General features: G+C 48.1%; 1 protein-coding gene across 1 annotated transcript; it reads right to left on the bottom strand.

The window, feature by feature from the left end:
* Positions 1-1,847: 1,847 nt before the first annotated feature.
* On the bottom strand, positions 1,848-17,165 carry MEIOC (meiosis specific with coiled-coil domain). Its single transcript, XM_033078687.1, has 8 exons — positions 16,944-17,165; positions 15,504-15,629; positions 11,004-11,161; positions 10,774-10,878; positions 7,563-9,399; positions 5,500-5,634; positions 3,349-3,529; positions 1,848-2,140 (listed from the first exon to the last, which is right to left on the bottom strand). Exons 1-8 carry the CDS (start codon positions 17,163-17,165, stop codon positions 1,848-1,850), a joined length of 3,057 nt encoding a protein of 1,018 aa, XP_032934578.1.
* Positions 17,166-18,282: the final 1,117 nt, after the last annotated feature.

Below are 18,282 nucleotides of genomic sequence, written 5' to 3'. Positions count from 1 at the left end.
GCTGTCCTGGGGCAGGGTGGAACTGTGGCCAGGAGCAGCATCCATAGCAGCAGCCAGTGGTGTTGGAAATTCAAAGTGAGCTGATGCTTCCCAGCCCATGGGGCTGCAGGGCTGCCCCCAGCCCATGGTCCTGCCCCTGCCCCCAGGATTGTGGGCTCCCCCCTTCCCATGCCAGCAGTTTGTGCTGTGGATCAGGTGCCCAGACAGGCAGCAACTCAGCTTCTGGAGCTCCAAGCACTGCTGCTCCATTCACAGCAGGCAGCAGTGCACAGCTGGCACCGACAGCAGGAGTTATTTACAGAGCAGGAATACTCTGGACTCACCCCTAAGATTCCCAGTGCAGATGACAGAATTGCTGCATCAGCCTTCCCTGGCAATGCAGAGCTGAGACATTCTCAGGGGAGAAACATTCCCTACTCTGGCTGCCTTGGCATGGCTGATGTTATGGTCATGGCTCTTTCCAGAGAGGGATTTCACATCCCCTTTGCTTTGTCCTGAACACAATTCCATAACAGCCTGAATGCCTCCCCCTGCTGCTGGCTCCTGCCCGAGGAGCCTAGCCTGGTAACACACTTGCAAACAAAAGCTTTTCAACAAAAATGAATTTATTTCTTACAGACAACTCCAGTCAGCACAATCAGTTTTGCTTTAACATCAACACAGCCTGGGTCAAACTGAACCAGCCCAGGGCAGTGACTGCAGGCAGCTGTGCTCGTTCTGCCCCCCTGACCCGGCAGCACTGCGGCCGTTGCCGTGATCACACCCCACCTTCTGCTGAGCCCTTCTCAGTCCTTTCTGCACATCATCTAAAGACAATTTATCTGATGCCATCACCCCTTCTGCATACCAGCATTCCCAGCAGCAGGAAGAACAGAGCCATGTCAGTGCCAGGGTGTGCAGGCATGGTCACTCAGTAACTTTGACCCACTGCCTGTGGGTTTCCCAGGGCTCTGTCCCGAGCACCAGTGTTGGGTGCTGCTGAATCCATCACTCCTGCTCCTAAAGACAGAGCTGCAAGCAAACACCAGTGCTGGGAGCTGCCCCAATGCAGAAGGGAACTAAGAAGTCTAGAAGCTGACAATCAAATTTCAAACCAAACTAGTAACTTTAAGAAAATCCAAATTTCAGAACTTGGCACGACCTTTTCTGAAGTTAAATTAAAAACAACTCTCATTATTGAAGCTCCTTCACAGCTCTGCAGGACAATCCTGTCTGCCTGTCGTAGTTTGATTATGCTTAAATACTTTACAACAGTAGTTCATTTGTTCCCAAGAGCATTCCAAATACCTGAACACATTCACTAAATTCATGGTTTCACACAGCAATTCTGCTCTATTGGTAATTTAGTGGAACCTGGTGCATATTGCCTTTCCCAAATGTAGACCTTAAAATCTCAAATCCATAAATATTTGTATTTTAAATATCTACTTTTACATGAATATTGGGTATTTCTAGCCTTTTTTCTTTCTGTTTCCAGGTTTTAGTTCAATAAGGAAACCATTTTACATCACAATCTGATCTGACACCAACCTCACACCCTGTCACACCACAGTCTTTAAGAATCATTATTTAAAAACCTATTTCCTAAAGCAAAACTAAAAGGAGTTATGGGGAGAGTTGAACACCAGGCTTCAGCCGCAGGAGTTAAATATCTTGGCTGTTAATGAATTAGTCTGATTATTTAAGTTAACATTCACCAGTTTGGCTTTACAACATTCTGACCCCGCCCCTCATGTTAACAGCTTAACCTGAGAGCCCTTAAGGCAAATCCCACTTCTCATCAAGATATAGCTTTAAATATGAACTTTAGCAGTTGAAACTTTGAAGTAACTAAAAAGAACCAAAAATTAGGAGGAATTCATCTCTCCTCTCTCATACACACTGTGGAGCAGCTCCGAGCACGGCCCCGGGGCTCCCTCTGCACCCCCTTCCCTGGGCCCCCGCGGGGCCGGGGCCGCAGCCGGAGGAGTCTCCGCTCGTTTCTCTTCGGGCGCTGCCCCCTCCTGGGGAAGTCTCTCCCGAGCCCGTTTGCCAGCAGAGGGTTTGGGCAGCGTCATCTGGAAGGCGCACCAGAGCATGGTGCGGACCTTGCGCGTGGCCAGCCCCAGGGCTCGGAGCGCCGCGGCCAGAGCGAGCACCACTGCGAGGGAGGAAGGGAGGGAACACAGCTTTAGTCCTGCAGCGCCGCCGGGGCTGCCCCGCCCTTCGGTCCCTTTACAGGCTTGTAAAAGCTGCATCTCAATTTCTGCGCCCTCACACAGCCAGGCAGGTGTGTGGCTTTTAGGTTCTGAGTTTGTTACAGCAGCTCCAGGTAAATAATCACATCCCATTGTGCAGAGCCTCCTCTCCCAGCAGCTGCATCTCCAGGTCTGACATCTCCTTCCCAGACCACTCTGTTCCAAAAGCTCACAGATCTGGTACTGCCTGGTAAAGCCAATTATTTTCATAGGCTTCAACACCCAAAGAAAGCCCTTCACCATAACAAGTCCCATAATCTTCAGTCAAGGTAAAGAGAAACAGGAATGATGGGAAACAGGTGAAAAAGAAAAAGAATGCTGCAGTGTATCTTCTGAGGCAAACTTGAGAATTACAGAACTGCATGATGGAGCACCCCAAAGAAGTAAAACAACCCCTGTAATTGAGATGGAGAAAGAACAGAAGAAGAGATCAGAAGATTCAGAAATGTAAGACAGCTTCTGCCACAAGGCAGGAGGTCAGAGTGCTCAGGGAGCAGGAATGGAGCCTGACTCCCATCTCAGAGACAAGGGAACCTGCCACTCTGCCTGTGCACTGGGGAAAGATGAAGCTGAGTATTTGGTTTATATGGGATACCAATAAGAATGAAAACATTCTGCCCATTGTATTTTTGTGCCTCCATCCAAAATACGATTTTTAATTATGCTAGTCTGTGACAGAAGATGCTTGAAGAAGAAATCCATTTGTAACCCAAGGCTATCTCAGTCACTTTGGGAAGATTCAGCATGGAGATACCAAGGAAGTTCTAGAAAAGACAGAGCTGGAGGGTTCATAGGAACAGGAATATGAGGGACAGGGAGAAGCAAGAGGCAATAGCTTAGTAACATCTCCAATCCCTGAATGTGTTATCCAAAAAATCCACTAATTTTTATTCCTTGCTACTTCATTAATTGAATAACCACCTCCAAACTGATTTAACGTATTTATCCCTAAAATCCAGTTTTAGTGTCTCCTCAAATCTTCATCCAAAACCACCCAGCCTGTCTTTGACAAAGCTCTAATATTGAAAAGGAAGTTCAAACTTGAATTACAACCCCCTCACTAATTTTGCAAGCTTGTGTACCCAGCAAAGGTACACAAGCACAGCTGTACCTCTCTCATCCTGGCAGCGGGGAGGGCCGTGCCTCTGCCGGCTGGAAGCGTTGACAATCTCATCCTTCCTGCGAGCCTGCACCACGTGGATGGACTCCAGCTGCTTATCCAGGGCAGTGGAGACGTTGGCGTGGAGCGGGGAACTGCGCAGGCGCTCCATCTTCCCCAGCAGAGTCACCACCTAGTGAACAGTCACATCTTACAGGGGTTCACTGCACTCATCCACACTTACAGCAAAATTAACTACACAGAACAGATTCATGGTAATCATTATTCTCTCTGGAGAACACTTAATGAAGTTACAGCTGCAGCAGTTTGAAGTTCTTACCTGGGATTTGATGATCTCCAGACACACAGCTGTGGTACAGCTGGGTGTGAAAAGCACAACAGCAAAGCTGCAGCACCCCAGCAATGACCCCAGCTCACTGTTAATACCAGAGCTGTACAGCTTTGAGACATCCATGAACAAAAGGTGGTTTCAGGACAATGTGCATTTCCCTGCATTCAGAGCAATTTCTGGGTACAAACCCAGATGGGCCCTCGTGCTGTGCAGGGCAGCCTGGGCCAGCAGCAGTCACTGCACTGGGAAAGGGAAGCTGCTGTGGAACCATGTGTGGCTCACTTTGGGATGAACACTCAACACTAAGGGAGCTGAGAACAAACATTCAGAAATATTTCAGGTTGGTTTAGTCCACTGACAATGTTTATCTTTGTTGTCTTATCTTACACCACTCCCATCATGTGTGGTGAGTGACTCCTCAGCCACAGTCACATAATGCTGACACCTTGGGTACTGGTCTGCAGAAAAAGAGAAACTAAAACTCCCCAGACTGGGATGTTCCTCAGGCCACACTTAATGTCCTAAAGGAATGCAGGTGACTGTCAAGAGGATTTAACCGGATGCTCCAACAATGAAGAGTTAGTCCCAGATTCAGCCAACCCAGCTTCCACTCAAACCTTTGTACCAGGGTTCCTCTCTGGCCATCACCAAGCTTTCTGATGTTAGAATCCAGGTTTAACAGCCCCACTGTGCTGTTGAGCGTCCTTAAAACTACCTAAAACAAGGGTTTGAGGTGCTACACCCTGAAGTCTGGTTCCTCAAATGGAGAGAGAGGCTTAAGCCCTGTTCTGGAGGCAGTTTTAAAGTACCAGGACAAGGACAGGCAAGCCTTCTAAACATGGAAACTAAGGCTGTTCTTTTGGGATTCATAGAGCAGCAGTTTAAAAAGACCACACATGTCTTTCAGTCCATCCCTCAGCTGGCTGAGCAGCAGCAGGCAGGTCCTGCAGGCAGTGAGCAGGCACAGCTCCTCACACAGCTCCTCCTGTGTGAGGCAGGTGGGACAGGCTGCTGCTCCCCCCTGCTGCCCAGTGGCTGGCCCAGCACTGCTGCTGCCTCCAAACCCAACATTTCCCAGAACCCTGTCACCCCACAGCCCCTGACAGGGGGGACAGCTTGGTTTCTGCTGTACCATGGCTCTGCTGTCTGGGGCTCAGGAGGGCCACAGCAGCCCCTCACCACTCTGATGGCAGAGTTTGTGCTCCCTCCTCCCCATGGACCCTGGGGCTGTCACAGCACCATGGTTTGCCCACAGAGCTCAGCAGGGACCAGTGTCCCTACTGGTTATGGCTCTCTGGGTTAAACAGCAAACTGGTAACAGAAACTCAGGCTGAGGGTGCATCAAATAATCATTCTGCAATAAAATATACCAGACTCTCAAGCAAATATATATACATCAACATCTACCAAACATTAACCAAACCTGGTTTTCCCCACAAATACCTCCTCCACCAATGTCTCCAAATCCACAGTGAATATTTCCCTGCTGAGCTGCTCTGAATGCAGCAGCCCTGAGAGCTGTGCACAGGCTCAGGACTGGATGCTGCACCATGTGCATGCTCCTGCACAAGAACCACATCCTCCTGGCACATGGGGATGTAACTGAGCCTCAGCCCCTCTGTGCTTCCCTGGAAACAGCACCCTAGAACTGCAGAAGCTCTAACAAGGCCTGCTGAAATGTTATTCCCTGCACAGCATTGAAGAACAAAGCTATTTTGGGAAAAGCTGCTCTGATCATCTTACCTATCTCACACTGTACTCTAAGTTCTGTGGGATAAGTTCAATAGATTTTTTTTAGTCCTACAACTCACTCTGGCTTGTTCCCGTAGCTGATCCACAATTAAACGATCAACCCTTGATGGATTTGATGTCAGCCTTGGAATTGGAATGTTGTTAGTACTGGAAACCTTCTTCCCTTGGAAATTCTTAGCAAGAGCTGATTCAGTCTGCAGGAAAACAAAAGAACAACTCCCTCAGAATGTACATGCAGAGCGTGCTTCATTACAGAAATAAGAAAAAATATCAGATTCAATTTCTTCCCATCAGGGTTTTGGAGTTTTTTAAAGGAGACAATGAGGATTCAGGCATTTGGGATTTAACCCTCTGGTGAGACAATCACCTGCTTTAAGTGAACAACTGCTTTACTCAAAGCAGTTCAACTAAAGCAATCGTGCCAACACACCGTGTTCCAGCAGTGCTATGTCTGCTCACTCTGACTACAGCCTGTACTGGTTTTGCCTGGAAATAAAATGGAGGCAAGTCAGAATTACAGGGAAAAAAAAAAGGACCAAACAGATGTGGATCTCACACATAAAATTAAAATAAAACTCTGTCAGCAATTAACCTAATTTTTGCACAGATTAAACTACAAAAGGTTTTTTCCTAAGCACCCTGGTCTGGTGGAAGATGCTCCTGCCTATGCAGGTGGGTGGGGCTGGATGGTCTTTAAGGTCCCTTCCAAACCAAATCATTCCAGGATTCTGAGTTTTATTTAGCCATCAGAAAACTATTTTGAAAACTGTTTGCAAGACTCCAAGTTTCCATCTCTCTCATCCCCTTGTTATGTCACTCTGAAACACCCATAACAACATAGAATTGTCTGAATCTGATTTAAAATTGCAGTTCTTGGATGGTCTCATAGTGGTGCACTATTAACAATAGCATGGTGTGCCAAGACAAGGGGGAATGGCTTCACACAGAGAGAGCAGCTTCAGACCAGATATTAGAAATAAATTGTTCTCTGGGAGGATGGGGAGGCCCAGGCACAGGATGCCCAGAGCAGCAGTGGCTGCCCCATCCCTGGCAGTGTCCAAGGCCAGGCTGGATGGGGTTTGGAGCAGCCTGGGACAGTGGAAGGGGTCCCTGCCATGGCAGGGGTGGGGCTGAGGGAACTTTAAGGTCCTTAATCCAACCTAAACCATTGTGGGATTCTGTGACAAAGCTGAATTTCTCCCAGCATGGCCCCTGGCCATGCACATACCAGCTTTTTCTCTCCTGTGCTTTCCATGCACCCCAAACACCACCTCCCCTCCTTAAGCCGGGCTCACTCCTCCTCAGCCCCTCTATTCAAAGCAACCACTGGCTTTTGTCAGGAAACACCATCAAAAAAATCCCCATGCTCCATCTTCTTGGAATTGGTTTCTTTGTGGGTGCTGGCACAGGAGAACTCCCAAAGGTCCCACTATTGCCAGGTGACATTTGGCCCAGCTTTCCCCACAGACAATCCCAGGTATTGAAATTCAAACCCCATCTCAGCTGGTGAAATGAAGACAGGTTTTCCTACAGACCAAAAAAGGCAACTGCTTTTAGTAGAGCTTCACACAGCACTACCTGAGCCTTTTACTGCAAGGGTTTCAAATTAATGACCCTTCCCTCAGCCTCTGTTTCTGGGGGAAAAAAAAGAACCCCTTCAAATACACCTTAGGTTTAAACCTTTGGGGAAACAGGAGGCAGGAATTCAGTGTAGCTCCTAAAAAAAATGAGTTTAAAGAATTAAAGTTTAGTTTCAATCCAAAACATATTTACTGGATTTTCAAAGTTCCAGAGGCACTGTATTTACTGTATTAATAAAAAGGTATAACACATCTTAGTTCCCTGTGAACACACCTTCCCCAGCCCTGGGACTGCAAAAGCCCCTGAATTCCTGCTTTTAGTGCAATGTTCCATACAATATTAGCTATGTTTCCAGCCAGGCTACAAGTCTCCACATCTTTCACTTTCTGTCCCAAAACACACAGAGAAACAAACTTGTAACTTTGAAGTCCCATCAAGCATTTCAACTCCTAAGAGCAGAACCACCCATGATCTGTGACTGCACTGAGCAGGATGCAATCTACATCAAATCTGTGATATTATTCTAGTTTGGTTTCCTTACCTTCTTTCTTTCTTTCTCCAAAGCTCTCCACTGCTCATAACACTCTTCCAGTCTGACATGCAGCTCGCTGGCAGGCCCGCTGCGGCTTTTCACTTGCTTTTGAAATCCAAATGCTGACACAAAACCAGAGAGGGCGCTGTCACTGTACATCTTCTCTGTAAAGCAGGGGTACAGGCGTTTGAGATCATCCTGGGAGAACAAGGTGTGGGGCTCCACCACAGGCACCACGGACCGGCCCAAGAGGTGAGCAGACCTCACGGGGAAGGTGCTGGGGCCCAGCTGCCGGTTCCGCCTGAAGTCACCCACCATGCAGTTGGGAATGCCTGGAGCCTGCAGGCAGCTCCCAGCACCGATGGCACCGGTGTCCCCATTCCCTGCCCCCAGATGCAGCTGTCCCTGAGACTCCAGTAAGTCCTGGTACATGTCCTGAAACGCTCCATCCGCCTGGCTCTGCCCTTCCAGATCGCAGTGCTCGCTCTGCGGCTTCAGCTGGAAACGCTGTTTGTTCAGATTGTCAATGATCCCCAACTGCTGAGCCAAGTAACTGTCACAGAATCCATTTGGCTGCTTCAACTTCTTCTCACTGAGGTACTCAATGAGGTTCTCTTCACCTCCCCTAACCAGGGCTTCCATGCACGCAGCCGCTCGAGCTCGCTCTGCAGTGCTGTAGCCGAAGTCAAGGCTGGACAGGAATGGGTTGTCTTGACAGTACTTGTGAAGTAAATTACTATTTAAAGGCAAATTTGAAGATGGTAACTGGAAAACATCATTAGAATGACGAGAGCTTTTTGGAAATGCAGGTGACTGATTATTGAGTTTCAATAAAGGACTTGGATTCTGGAAGGGGCTGGAAGCCGTGGCTTTGGTTTGGATGTTCATCCACCCTGGCCTGGCACTAGAGCCTGCTGAGGGGACTGCTGCACTGGGCAACAGTGGGAGGGATTTATAGAATTCAGGATTCTGAAGATCAGCCTTGGAAAACTGCTGCTTTTCCACACCATTATTCCCTGGACAAGCTGCAAAAGATTTTAGTCCATATTCAAATTTTTGCCCAAAATCAGTGCCGAAGGAAGATTCGCTCGCAAATTGTTTTTCTGATACAAGTCCTACAGACTTGGGAAACGTAAATTCATGCTGATCTGAAATTGTATCTTCAAATTTTTTCTGAGTTCCTGATTTAACTTGAAATAATTTAGCATAGGGCTCTGCATCCAGAGATGGTGCCTCAGAGGTTCCATTTACCAGCTTTCTGTTTTCTTGGAGGCTACAACTGGTGCCCTTGTTGGGCTTTGCTTTACCAGCATGAGAATATTCAGTGTATCTGGTATAATCTGTGTTCTCATTGTACCTGTGACACTGTGGAAGGAATGTTTCTGCCTGCTTTGGGTGCACCTGTGCATCTCCTCCTTTGGGACACACCTTCTCCCTTCCATAAGAATAAGCATCAGCTCCTGAGTCTTTGATTGCTTCTGAGTACCCAGCCTGGGCTGCAAAGGTGTTTTTCAGGTAGGGGTAGTTCTGATACACAGATGTTGTCTTCATACTCTCACTGGCCTGCAAGTTGCAGCCATTGCCACGATCACCCCTGGAGTACAAGCTCTGCTCTTCCAGGTCCACAGCAGCAAAGCCGCGGTAACAATCATCTGCTTTCTGCTGTGCCACCAGGGTGGGGCTCTGCAGGAACTGCTTGTCAGCAGCAGGGATGGACTCACTGCCATAGAATCCCTGCTGGGGCACTGTTCCAACAACTGCCCTCCTGGCCTCTGGCAACAGGTCATGGTGCTCCATTCTGCTCGTGTTCACTGGCCACACTGACTTCAGGGTGGGAGGGCAACTCCTGAGAAACAAGAAACACATGGTTAGACACCCATCTGTGCTGCTGCTCTTCATTAAAAACACAAAACAAGGTTTAAGAAACTAATTATTTCAGAATAATTTCTCTCAAATGATTCTAAGATATCTGACTGACTTCAACTTCCAAGATGTCTGACTTCCACCCACTCCTGCCATCTTCAGTTTCCCACATCTAGCTGAGAAAACTCATTCTGCCTTGTCTAAGCACACCACCAGAGCTCAGGAGCTATGGACAGGCCTTCAAGCTGCAAGGGATGAGCACACATCAAATCCTGGTCTGTCAGTCCTGTCCATCATCACCAAAATACTGCTGGTTCAGCACCAAGTTTGGGCACCCAGACTGCCCTCAGTCTTCCAAAGCCACGGCTCAGCACTCCAGAGAAAATGCTTCTGTCTCACCTCACTTGTGCCCTACACTGGCCTGCACTGCTTCCTGCAGGTAAAGCCAGAGGCAGCATCCCAGCACACTCATTTCTTTCCACTAATTAGCATGAATTAACACAGCACCATCAATCCCTGACTGCCAAGGAGAATTTAAACAGACTCAGTAAAGGGGAAATTGTGCCTAGAAGACATGGCAGGCCACATCTGAAGCAGCCCTGCCTGTCCATAGCAAAGGAACTACTGAGTTGTCTCGTGATATCAAGACTGACTCTGGAGCTTTCCCTCATTTCAGCCACATAACAGCACACAGAGAAATCACTGGAATTGTTTGGGAAGAAAGGAAAAGCAGTGTCTGGCTTGGGAACCTGAGAGCTGGGCTCCCTGTCTTGTCTCTTAGACCTGTAAGGGGTTGCTGGACCTGCACCCGTCTGTGTCATGTTGTTATGACTATGGAATTGTCTCTTCTGGTGCAGGAATAGAGGAAAATAAACTTGACATTTAAATACACAAATATTTCTTAGGTAGCACTAACAGCAAGAAATGTTAAAATGTTGCATGGAATTTTCTCCTGCCAGCTCAGGCAAATGTGAAGGCGTCTGTGCTTTGTGTAATTTTTCTGTGAATTTACATTAATTAAGAAAGAAACCTAAAGTCTGAATTCACTCTTGATTAAAATAAAAAAAACAGACCAAAGCATACATGCAGGGGATTTATCTGAACACAGCATGTCCACAACACTTGTTATGATCTTATTTAAAAAATATCAATTAAGAAGTTCTGTAAATACCAGAGAGCCAGAAGCTGCCATGCAATCTAACTGCCTTGAGAAAAGCTTCCGAGTATCCCAAGCAAAATGTTGGAAGCTAAGGAGAAGGGGAGAAAGCTCAGAGAGCATGGCCAGCTGCAGGTGGAGCTGACTCAGGAGCACAGGGAGATCAGAGAGGGGAGTTTCTGTCACCTGCACCTCACTCACCCCTCAGCAAAGCACGGCTGTGGTTTGTCTTGTTCTTCCAAGATGTTTGACACGAGTCCATACAAATCAGTTTCACTGCCATAATCATTCCTTTCGGGCTGAATCCTGAAAACCAACTGGGTATTAATAAAAACAATTCCTTCATTCAAAGTACTTCTTATGTTAAATTAAACAAAAAAATATAATCCATCTACTCCAACACACACAGAGCCCCTGCCAAGGATGAGTACCTGGACTTCAGGTTAATGTGAGGAGCAGCAGGCTGCTTGGTGTCATCTGTACACGCAGACCAAGGGGGGTACAAAAGGGAAGGATCCATGGGTGCAGAGTACTCTGATGTTGAAAGGGAAGAACTGTAGGCCTGAGGTAACTCCACATTTTCTTCATTCTGCATTTAATGTACAATGGAAGCATTTATTTAATATGAAACACATCAAACTGCCATTTTGTCATTGCACATGGTTGTAACTGAGCTCACTCTTGGAGGAACCAGCACACGCTTTCAATACAACAATTTCAGGCCATGTTCATGTCTTTAAGCAGAATTCTCTGTCCCTTCCCTTGCTCTCTGTTGCAGATGGAAGCTGATGATATCATTCTCAGCTTTCACCCCTCTTTTGAACACAAACAGATGCTCTCAGGTGAGCAAAACAAGTGTTGCTTATGGAAAGCTTTTGTATTTTACATCCTCCCTGGCAACTGTTTAAGAAGAAGGTGCTGAGCTCCTAATCACAATTTCTTTGTTACTCAGCCTTGTCTTCTGTGTGTCCTGAGATGACCTTTGCTGGAAAATGAGTTGGGGGCACCTCCCCAACCACCCAGTGATCACCAGAGACCCCCAAAAAGGCCTAGGTAGGCACAGTAACAAGTATTGATACTGGACTTGTAAGATGTTTTCTTTTTCTGGACACAAAGTCAGAAGCTGTTTGCATTGAATGGGGCCAAAGACTCAATTATGCTGGACTGTTTTACCACACAGATTTAAGAACAGCTCAAGAGTTTTTGGAAAACAATGTAAAACTCTGTACCCTTGGGACTGGAATGGGAGGCATCACAAAAAGTATAGTGAAGAAAAGTGAACCACAGTGTGCATCCACAGATCCAGCCTCAGCCTCCCCCAGGACAAGCCAACAAAGGAACACACCAGGAAATTACTGGCAAATCAACTTCTCTCCCTGCCATGGCAGAATAGGCATCAATACTTACTGGTAATAGTTGATAATTTCCTGGGGGCCAGAAGCTTTTCCCTGCCAAATTAACCAGGCTGAGGAAGTAGGTGAGGTACTACTGAAAGAGACCATTCCTAGGCACAGGATACCTACAGGTGTGTCAGCAAACTGTCCTGCTTCTGCCCAGCACAGGGTTAATTTTTGCAGAAGCTGGGAAGGGGCATGGCCAGGACCCAGGAGCTGTTCTGTCCCACCTAACCTCATTGCCAAGGAGCTCTTTTCCAGGGAGAAGGGGATCCTTCAGTTGAGGAAATGTGCTGGAGGGAACCATCCAGTACCACTGGGAATTCTTTCCATGTGAATCCTTTCTTGTACCCTCTATCATTAGTGCTGTTGCTGTTACCATTCCTTTTCTTCTCTCACTGCTGCTCCCAGTAAATTGTTCTTACCTCAGCCTGTGATCTTTGCTTTAGTGCCTCAGTTCTCGTGGCACAGCAGGGAGTGATATCAGTGTGTGATTTGGAGAGCCTCAGTGGGAGAACTGGACTGGGAAGTGCCATTCCTTAACTGGCACCCAACAAACATGAGGCACAAAGGGTTAACAATAGATCTGCCCACAGCAGGCTGGAAACAAATCTGCTCCAAGCTTTGTTGTACTGGGGATGGAGCCCCAGGCTCTGGGGAAGCTGAACAGTACAGTGGGATGTTAAAAACACAGACAGCAGTGGGTGGTGGGACCTTCCAACACTGGGACCTGCATTTAGTGAACACCTGAGGCTGCACCAATCGAGCTGGCCCTGCCCAAACAAAACCTCCAAGTATCACAGGAGAATAAAGGACAAAACAAAGAGGCCTGAGATGTTGCCACCAGCACTATTGAGGGCCAGAATAACACCTAGATCCAGAGATAAACTCAGTCCTTTTGAACTCTATACAGGAGACCTTATCAGGTATTGTCTTACAAACCACTCTCTGTGAATATCTGGGTCAAGAACACTTGTGAAATGATGTTATCTCTCTAGGGAGAGTTTTGTCCTCTATCAACAAATACTTTCACTGCAGAAATCTGATTGATCTGGACCTTCCTGTTCATGACATCAGGGGGGAGGTTGGGTCTAAGACCATGGAGCAGTGAGGCACTGAAGGAACACTGGAAAGGACCACACCAGGCTCGTTTCACAGCAGACACAGCTGAGAAACTGTGGGACCACCATTCAGGACTGAAGAGAACTACAGGCCCAGGTAAGTGAGAAGCCACCTCCTCTGGACCTCTGGGACTAAAAAAATTTAAAAGTAACTACATAAACTGTGCCTGGGAAGAAGTCCTGTCTTACACAGAACTTGAATGCTCTCAAGGGGTAGCACCAATTCCAGCTGCAGTAATTATTTTAGATAAACAGAACTGCACAGAGCAGGATTGCCAAGACAGTGCCAGCTGTCAAACTTGCTATAATGCTGGTATAATTTTCCATTGGTTAGGACTGTTACTGTGACAAGTTTCCCTGAATTGCCTTAACCTTTCTGAATATGAAACTTATATAGGCAATCCTTTTGTTCTTTCTTGTCCAATCAAAGACTGTAACAAGAAATCAATTGTACGATGGTTTAAGGAGGATGAAAGAGATTTTAAATTATTAATTAATGTTGTAACTAGATGGGAATCTGACAACACACACTCTTTAAAACTTCCTTTGATGCATAAGGAGGATGAAGGTAAATACCATTGCTGAGCTGTAGGAGATAAAGAAGTAGCAGAAGGCCATTGGATAAAAGGAAAGGTAACAGGAAAGCCCTGACCATTAACACCTCCCAAAGTGCCTCAAATCTGGGAAATCAGCCTGTATGTAATTCAGGAGGTAGGGAAACAACAAGTATCATTTAACATTGGCTATGCTTAAAACTATAGTATATGATATTCATGCTATTATTGCTCTAGACGTGATCAATAATGGAACCACAATGTATCCAGCAGGACACAGAGCATGCACCCATTCAGAAACAAACAGATGGCAAAGTACAGGTGTCAGCACAGGAACAATAGCTGAAGGAAATACAACTGAAATTCGAGATTTCGGCCAAGATGTGAAACAGAACAGCTGCAATTTTGAAATTCCATCAGTGATTAATATAAAAATGATACTCAGATACATGGGTAAAAGTGGGTATGCTTTAGTACTCCCTTTGAAGATACAGAAATAAATAATCAATTAAATCACATTCTAATTTTGTGTTTGTAAATTTACCCAGCTCATTCAACCCCCAGGAGCTAATAAACCCCCCTAATTAATAAAACCCCTAAATTCTAATTTCAACTATACAACCTAGCCTTATGGGTATGAGCTTTATGTTATTTCAGAAATGGCTAAAATGTAAAAATTTGCAAAGGCTAAAAGAAGCTAAAAAGAGCAGCAGAAATGCTTTCTTACTATCCACCATGACACTAAGGAAACCCATCAGGTAATGGAAGGAGCAAAGAAAGATGGAGTGGGATATTTTATTTAAGGCTGCATTAAGCAGGCAGGAACTGTAGGTTACACAGGCAGGTTCATGCAAACTTCAGTGTCTAAATTCTCTCACTTTTCACTCTTTGGTAGTTTGGGGAAAACTTCCCCAGGCACCATGCACAGAATAAGCAACACCTCCTTCCTCAACCTGACACTTTGTCTATGTCTAGAGAGTTCTTAAAACCAGCAACAATGTTAGCCTAAAACATCTGCTCCAGTTTCTGCTGGCTCATCCCTGCCAGGAGTTAGGATTTACATCCCCTTTCTCCCCATCATTACAGGGTATTAAGGTACTGAAGAAAACTTACAGACAACTCTTTTATTGATGAAAGGCATTATAGGCTGCTTAAGTGAAAAGGAACATCTTTACCTTTATCTTATCTGTTTGGTTTAGACACAATAGGCATTCTTAGCTCTCAATAAATGAAACAATAAATGGTGTTTTTGCAGGGTTAAATGTTAAAGACTCATGATACACTCCTTTGTGCAGCAGAGGAGTCTGACAAAATAAAAAGTCCTGGATGGAAGAAGTAGCAAGTCTGGTCTTGAAGGTACTGGGAATGAACTTTCATTTGAGTCTTTTACCTCAGTAAAAGCTTACAGCTATGAAAGGCAAAAAGTCCAAGAGAGAGCTGAAATATTTAACTGTCCTGGCACTTTCTGCTGATCAGACTAAGAACTGGTTCATACGAACACTTGGACTACAGAAATAATCTGAAATAGCTGAGGCTCTCCTCCTTACCCACTTTCCAGTTTTCCTAAATGAGCTGTTTGCTCCTCACTCTGCACACAGTTGTTTATGCCAACAGGAGAACAATCACCATGAACATTTCACCAAACAATGCTGAAATACCATTTTAACAAACATCCCCCACAGCTTCATCAGTGACTGCATTAGAAAACCCACTGATGGAAGTCACAGAGGTGAGCATTTACTCCCGTTAAATCAAAGCACTGATTTATGTTCACCAGTGTAAACAGCCACTTTAGAACCATTTTGTTCACAAGCAACCCAAACTCTTACGGATCTATAAAAGTAATCAATAACCGACCGAACCTGTGATTTGTAGCAGCCATAGAGCGAGGCAGAGCCCGGCAGGGCGGTGCTGAACACGTCCGTGGGCCTCCCGCCCGCTTCCGCACTGCCCCAGCAGCGGCCGCCGCCTCGGAACGCCACGTTGGGCTGCGGGGACAGGAGAGGACAGGGACATCAGAGCACAGAATGGTGTGAGGGGCTGAAGGGACAGGAGAGGACAGGGACATCAGAGCACGGAATGGTGTGAGGGGCTGGGGGGACAGGGACACCATCACACACAGTTATAATTACACATAGAGATACAATTATAAACAGAGCTGACAGTTGTGGATTTTATACCAATGTGAACTTCTTTACCACCTCTAATTTACTGCTGGATTGTGTTCCATCTGAGTTTACCAGGACGTGGTTCTATACATGCATGCAGAACACTTTCCTATTTACCCTGAAGGAAAAGCTGAACCTACCAAAGCACAAGAAATTCCAAAGGCGTTCAGAGACAGAGAAGGTGCAGATCAAGAGAAAAATCTGCACTTTCCCTGTTTCCACCAGCTGAGCTTCCCAACATCAGAGCAACACCAGAGGAACATCAAACACAGAAGGATGCTCAGAAATCATGGCATGGTTTGAAAGAGACCTTAAAGCTCATCCAGTTCCAACCCCTGCCATGGGTAATTATTCAACCTTCACATATTCCTGGACACCTCTTTGTCCTTCCATCACTGCTCCCACACATTGTTTCAGTTGGCACGGATGTGCATTTCCAGATATCAGGGGCTGGAAATTTCCTACCACACACACCCCGAGAGCTGTGTAATTATGGGAGAAACAATTCCAACTGGAGGGCCACCCCACCAAGTGCCAGAAATCACAGGCCAGCAGGAGCAAGGAATGAGAACACACAAAAACTGAGGGCTCTTCTCCTCTTCTCCCAAGGGTGAGGCACACAAGGAAAAGCTAAACTGGCTAACTAAAACTCACTTTAGCCAACAAATAGAAAAGTGAAGTTATTGGCATATTATCACAGCAGCTCATTTGGAATGATGAATAAATTCAGAAAACCCGGTTTTCCCGGGTCTGCTCTCTAGAAACACATCCTTCTGCAGCTCCCTGAGGATGCACCAAGCGATCTTTATTGTAGCTCACACCACCGTTACACCCAGGTATTTTTCTGTGGCTTTCTGGCACATTTTCCAAATAAGTGAACACACTGAGTTATTATTGAGCTAGGCTCTATGTCCAGAGCTTACTGTGCCATGTTTTCCCCTCAGAGATCACCGTTCACAGGGACACCTGACACTCACACAGTCTGCGATTCCACAGAACAATGGCCAACTTGTAGGGCCAGAAGCAGCCCTAAGACACCCCCAAACCCACACCTTACCCCTTTTTTCCCAAACAGGTGTTTTTCAGGATGCTGATGGGTATTTCCCCCACAGGCCTGAGTTCTGTGTCTCACACCTGCCCCCACACGGGAGGGCGTCGAGGCCCGAAGGGGCAGCGGGGCTCGAACACCTGCCGAGGGCAGGCGCAGAGCTGGTCGGGCCTCGGCGCCTCCTCAGCGCCGACGGGGCCAAGCCCAAGACAGCCACGGCGGCCCGCCGGGTGCGTGAAGGGCGGAGGAGCACAGCCAACCCCCGTCCCAGGTCGGTGCCCATCTCGGTCCCCGTCTCTCACCTCCATGGCTCCGGGCCGGTCTCGGCGCGGGCCCGCGCGGGGCAGCCTGAGGCGAGTTCCGGCCGTTGCCCTCGCGCCGGCCCAACGGCCGCCCCACCCCGCGCGCCCCCGCCCATTGGCCAGCGCCCGAGGTTCTCCACCAATCAGAGCCCGCGCCGCCGCCTCGCGCCTCCCCGCGCAACGTGAGCGGCTCCGTTGGCCATGCGGTGTGAGCGCCCGGCGAGCAAAGCGCTGCGCCGCGATTGGCCCCGCCCGCCGGCGCGCAGCCAATGGGAAAACGGCTCGCTCGTGCCTCCCGCCAATGAGCGGCCGCGGAGGCGCCGCTCGCCCGGAGACAGTGCCCCGAGAGGCTTCGTGCGGACCCGGCACCGCCGGTCCTGTCACCCCCCCGGACCCTGTCACCCCTCGGTCCTGTCACCTCCCCCTGAGCCCTGTCACCTCCCTCTGAGCCCTGTCACCTCCCCCTGGACCCTGTCACCCCTCGGTCCTGTCACCTCCCCCGGGACCCTGTCACCTCCCCCTGGACCCTGTCACCCCTCGGTCCTGTCACCTCCCCCTGAGCCCTGTCACCTCCCTCTGAGCCCTGTCACTCCCGGGCCCTGTCAGCCTCGGGTCGTATCACCCCTGGTCCTGTAAGCCCTGGTCCTGTCGCACCCAGGTCCTGTCATCCCCGGTCCCTGTCACTTCTCCCTGAGCCCTGTCACTCCCGGGTCCTTTCACCTCCCCCTGGTCCTGTCACCCCCCGGACCCTGTCACACTCCGGACCCTGTCACCTCCCCCTGAGCCCTGTCACTCTCGTGACCCTGTCATCCCCCAGACCCTGTCACCTCCCCCTGAGCCCTGTTGCTCCCGGGCCCTTTCACCTCCCCCTGGACCCTGTCACCCTCCACACCCTGTCACACTCCAGACCCTGTCACTCTGGGTCCTGTCAACTCCCTGACCCTGTCACCCTCCAGGCTCTGTCAGCTCTGTCACCCCCTGTCCCTGTCACCCCCCTGTCCCTGTCACCCCTCCGCACTTTGTCACTCTCCCCCACCCCATCTTTGCCCAGGGCTTGGTCACCCCTCCAGACCCTTCTACATCCAGTCTCTGTCACCCCCCGACCCTGTGGCTGCCCTGAGCT

The sequence above is a fragment of the Catharus ustulatus genome, chromosome 23 (genome assembly GCF_009819885.2).
Source record: "Catharus ustulatus isolate bCatUst1 chromosome 23, bCatUst1.pri.v2, whole genome shotgun sequence".
Lineage (NCBI taxonomy): Eukaryota > Metazoa > Chordata > Aves > Passeriformes > Turdidae > Catharus > Catharus ustulatus.
The sequence above is the reverse complement of the archived record's forward strand: the minus strand, read 5'-3'. Positions and strand labels throughout refer to the sequence as shown.

Bases quoted from the DNA above. Each gene is read 5' to 3' on its own strand.
- MEIOC (XM_033078687.1), bottom strand. From the start codon at position 17,165: ATGGAGGTGAGAGACGGGGACCGAGATGGGCACCGACCTGGGACGGGG. The intron at 15,630-16,943 runs GTGTGAGACACA...CTGTCCCCGCAG, and splicing joins GCCCTCCCGTGTGGGGGCAG to CCCAACGTGGCGTTCCGAGG. The intron at 2,141-3,348 runs GTACAGCTGTGC...CCTCCCTCGCAG, and splicing joins CCGCTGCCAGGATGAGAGAG to TGGTGCTCGCTCTGGCCGCG.